This window comes from Chrysochloris asiatica, unplaced genomic scaffold (assembly GCF_000296735.1).
Source record: "Chrysochloris asiatica unplaced genomic scaffold, ChrAsi1.0 scaffold00249, whole genome shotgun sequence".
Taxonomy (NCBI): domain Eukaryota; kingdom Metazoa; phylum Chordata; class Mammalia; order Afrosoricida; family Chrysochloridae; genus Chrysochloris; species Chrysochloris asiatica.
The window spans coordinates 3446279-3449913 of NW_006408767.1; the positions used below are offsets into that span (position 1 = coordinate 3446279).

Below are 3635 nucleotides of genomic sequence, written 5' to 3' on the forward strand. Positions count from 1 at the left end.
CCCCCCGTCCCCATACACACACACAGGTGCTTCCTGGAATCCTCTGCCCGATGAGCTGTTTGCACTCAAATCCTAGTTCCAGGTGTCTCCTGGGAGAATGCAGTGTAAGATCATAGTGAGCAAGCAAGTCCTCTAAGTCAGGGGTTCTCAGTGTGCTCCCTAAACTAGCAGCCCCAGCACACCCCAGACCTGGTATAAGTGGTCATCCCCAGCCACATTCCAAGCCCACTGGATCAGAAAGTCTGGGGTGCGGTCCAGTCGTCTGTGTTTTACCAGCTTTTCCAGGAGATTCTGTGTACACAGAAGTTTGCAAACTCAAACCAAAAAGCCAAAGTCACCGTCATCGAGTCTTTCCAACTCATAGCAACCTTGTAGGCCAGGATAGAACTGCTCTTTAGGGTTTTATAAGATTGTAAATCATTACAGGAGTTGTTGTTGTTAAGTGCCATCAAGCCACTTCCGACCCATAGCATCCCCATATAGGGTTTCCAAGGAGTGGCTTGTGAGCTTGAACCGCCGATCTTGCATTTCAAATGGCTTTGCTGTCTGACACATTAATTGTCAGCGCCACACCAGTAGACACCCTCATCTCTCGCCCAGAGTGGCTGGTGGGTTTGAACCACTGCTTAACCCACCGCACCACCAGGACTCCAGGTTTGAGGACAGTTCAACTAAATTATAATGCAGAAATACACCCCCAAGGAGAAGTAGAAGTCTAGTAGGGGAAAGGAAACTGGCCATCTAGAAGTTCCCTTCATCTAGAGTGGTTCTGCAGAAAAACTTGGAGAACTGAGGATTTGGGTTTTGTTTCAGGGGCCATGTTCAGTGCTGAGGAGGGCAGCCTCTTCCAGAGAAACACCTTTCTGATTAGTCCTAATTAACCCACAGATTAGGGAAGATTAATGGAATCTGGGCGGAGGTCTTCGGGAAGGGCAGACACCTGGAGGGTAGTTAAGGTTGACCTGAAGCCTAAGGAAGACAGGCAGCCCAGGCCTGCAGAAAAGACCTAAGACCACCGTTATGTTCACACTGAGCTCCCAGAGAACTAGAGGAGAACACTGTTTACATGGTGCCTGGTACTTTTCCCAGTTGATCCCTTTAACAGCCCTTTGAGCCCTAGTGTGGCGCTGCAGGATAAGCACTGGACTGCTAACCCCAAAGTCTGCAGTTCAAACCCCCCCAGCCCCTCTCGAAACCCTATATAAGGTCCACTATGAGTCGGAACCGACTTGAAAGCACTTAACAACAGGCTTTTGGAGTGGACAGACCGCGCTCACCATTCGACTGGGAGGGGCCGCGTCCCTGGGATGGTCCCAGATCCCGCCCTTCCTGCGTGTGTTCCGGTTCCTCTGGGAGGAATGGGTGGGTATCAGATGCTGGAGAGCCCAGCGTATGTGAGTGTTGTGTGTCCAGTGTTCACAGGCAGCGGGGATGCCTGCGCCCGCGCCTTTAACGCCCAGTCTGGAGTGCTGCAAAGGGTGTTTCGTGGCCACGCCTTCGTCATCAACTGCATCCAGGTAGGACCCCGGGACTTGCTGGACTTGCTGGCTGAATGCACGGGAGAGTAGGTTTAAGCGACTGTCAAAAGTGAGGCTCGCTGGTCCTACGCCAAGTCTTGCAGTGCCTTTCCCATCGCCTGAATGGTCCAGGAGGCGAGTTTAAACGCCATCCTGCAAATCCTCAGCGCCCTCTACGCGAGGTCCTACCACCTGCGAGATGTTATCAGTTAGCCCTGTCTAGGAAATGGCCATCCTGCTGTTGACCAGCACGCAAGTTCGCTTTTTGGTTGTGTGGGCAGCCGCCGCAAGGCTTTTGGCGGGCGGTGGTGGGGCAGTCAGATGTTTGGTTCACCCCTGCGAGGGGGAAGAATATTTCCAGCAGAGTGTTGTACTAACACCCCTTCACACCCTCCACCCCGCGCAGGTGCATGAGCAGGTGCTCTACACGGCTTCCCACGACGGCTCGCTGCGCCTCTGGGACGTGCGCGGGCTCCGCAAAGCCAGCCCGCGCCGTGCCGTCCCCAAACGGAGCTGCTCGAAGCGCTTCAACAACAGGGTGGGCTGCGCGGCAGCGGTGCCTGGGCGGGTCCCCACCTGAGCGGAGTACCTGCCTGCACTCCTCTCTCGCGCTGGTAACCGCCTGGTCAGGATGGCTGAGAAGGCGAGGTGTGCGCCCGGTGCTTGGATAAGACTTTGTTAGCACTTTTTGGATGCTTCCTTGCTTCCGTTTACACTTTGTATTTATGAGTGTTTCAGAACTCTGCAGCCACCCAGTTGATGAGAGGGTTTAACAGATTATACTTCCCTCGGAACTGTCTAGGCCCTCTGTCCCCTTCCCTCCAAGGACTTCCCTCTCTGTTCTCCTCACTCCCTTCAGCTAGAGGCCCCTGCCCAGCTGCCCCTGCCCACAGGCCTTGTCAGTTGTCACCCTCGAGGAAGCTCCCAACTCAGGACCACCAGCCCTAGAGCTGTGTTGGTTGTGCTGCCCCCAAGCGCCTGAACTCTGATGAAGTTTCCTCTTTTCCTGCCGACAGGAGATGGGGACGTTTTTCTTACAGAAGCCACTGAGCCAGATTGATATTTTCATTTCAAATTGTCATGAGAATATTTGTGAAGAACTGAAATACATCTCTTCTAAGTGTTTTTTGATATGTTTTGATTTTGTTTCACATAAGTGGATCTCAGCTTCCTTTAGAAAGGAATCCAGGAACACAGGCAAGCCCTGGCCTTCTCTCCAAGTACTGTCTGGGCCTACCTGTTAGCACTGCAGTGGGGATCCAGTGTAGGACCTCCCATTATTTTCTTATTTGTTCTTGTTAGGTGTCATTGAATCAGCTCCAACTCATAGCAACCCGTATACACAGCAGAATGAAACACTGTCCAATCCTGCGCTATCCTCACAATTGTTTTGCTAAAGCCCATTGCTGTTGCCACTTTGTAAATCTGTCTCATTTGGAGATCTTCCTCTTTGTTGCTGACCTTCCACTTTACCAAGCATGATTGATGTGTTTGTCTTGATAACATGTCTGAAGTATGAAAGATGAAGTCTCGCTGCCCTGGCTTCTAAAGAACATTTTGGCTATACTTCTTCCAACACAGATTTGTTTGTTCTTCTGGCAGTCCATGATATTTTTAATATTCTTCTCCAACACTGTAATTCAAACGCATCAGTTTTTCTCTGATCTCCCTTATTCATTATTCAAGATTAACATGCATATAAGGAGATTGAAAATACCATGTCTTGGGTCAGACATATCTTAATTCTCAAACTGACATCTTTGCTCTTGAACACTTTAAAGAGGTCTTATGCAGCAGATTTGCCTAATGCAATACATCTATTGATTTCTTGACTGCTGCTTCCATAAGCGTTGATTGTAGATACAAGCAAAATTAAGTCTTTGACAACTTCATTAAGCACAGTTGTACCATCTGCATATTGCCGGTTGGTAATGAGTCTTCCTCCAACTCTGATGCCATGTTCTTCATATAATCCAACTTTTTAATTATCTGCTCAACTTTGTTGTTATTTGTTGTTAAGTACTATTGATTGGGTTCTGACTCATACTGACCTTGTATAGGGTTTCTGAGAAATGGCTGGTGGGTTTGAACCTCCAATCTTGCAGTTCAAAATGTCCT

General features: G+C 49.6%; 1 protein-coding gene across 1 annotated transcript in view; it reads left to right on the top strand.

The window, feature by feature from the left end:
• The window catches only part of WDR86 (WD repeat domain 86), a 38356-nt gene extending 36259 nt beyond the window's left edge, over positions 1-2097 (top strand). The window contains exons 5-6 of the mRNA XM_006873704.1: positions 1414-1517; positions 1924-2097. Coding sequence (XP_006873766.1) covers positions 1414-1517; positions 1924-2097 — 278 coding nt within the window. The remainder of the gene's footprint in view (positions 1-1413; positions 1518-1923) is intronic.
• Positions 2098-3635: the final 1538 nt, after the last annotated feature.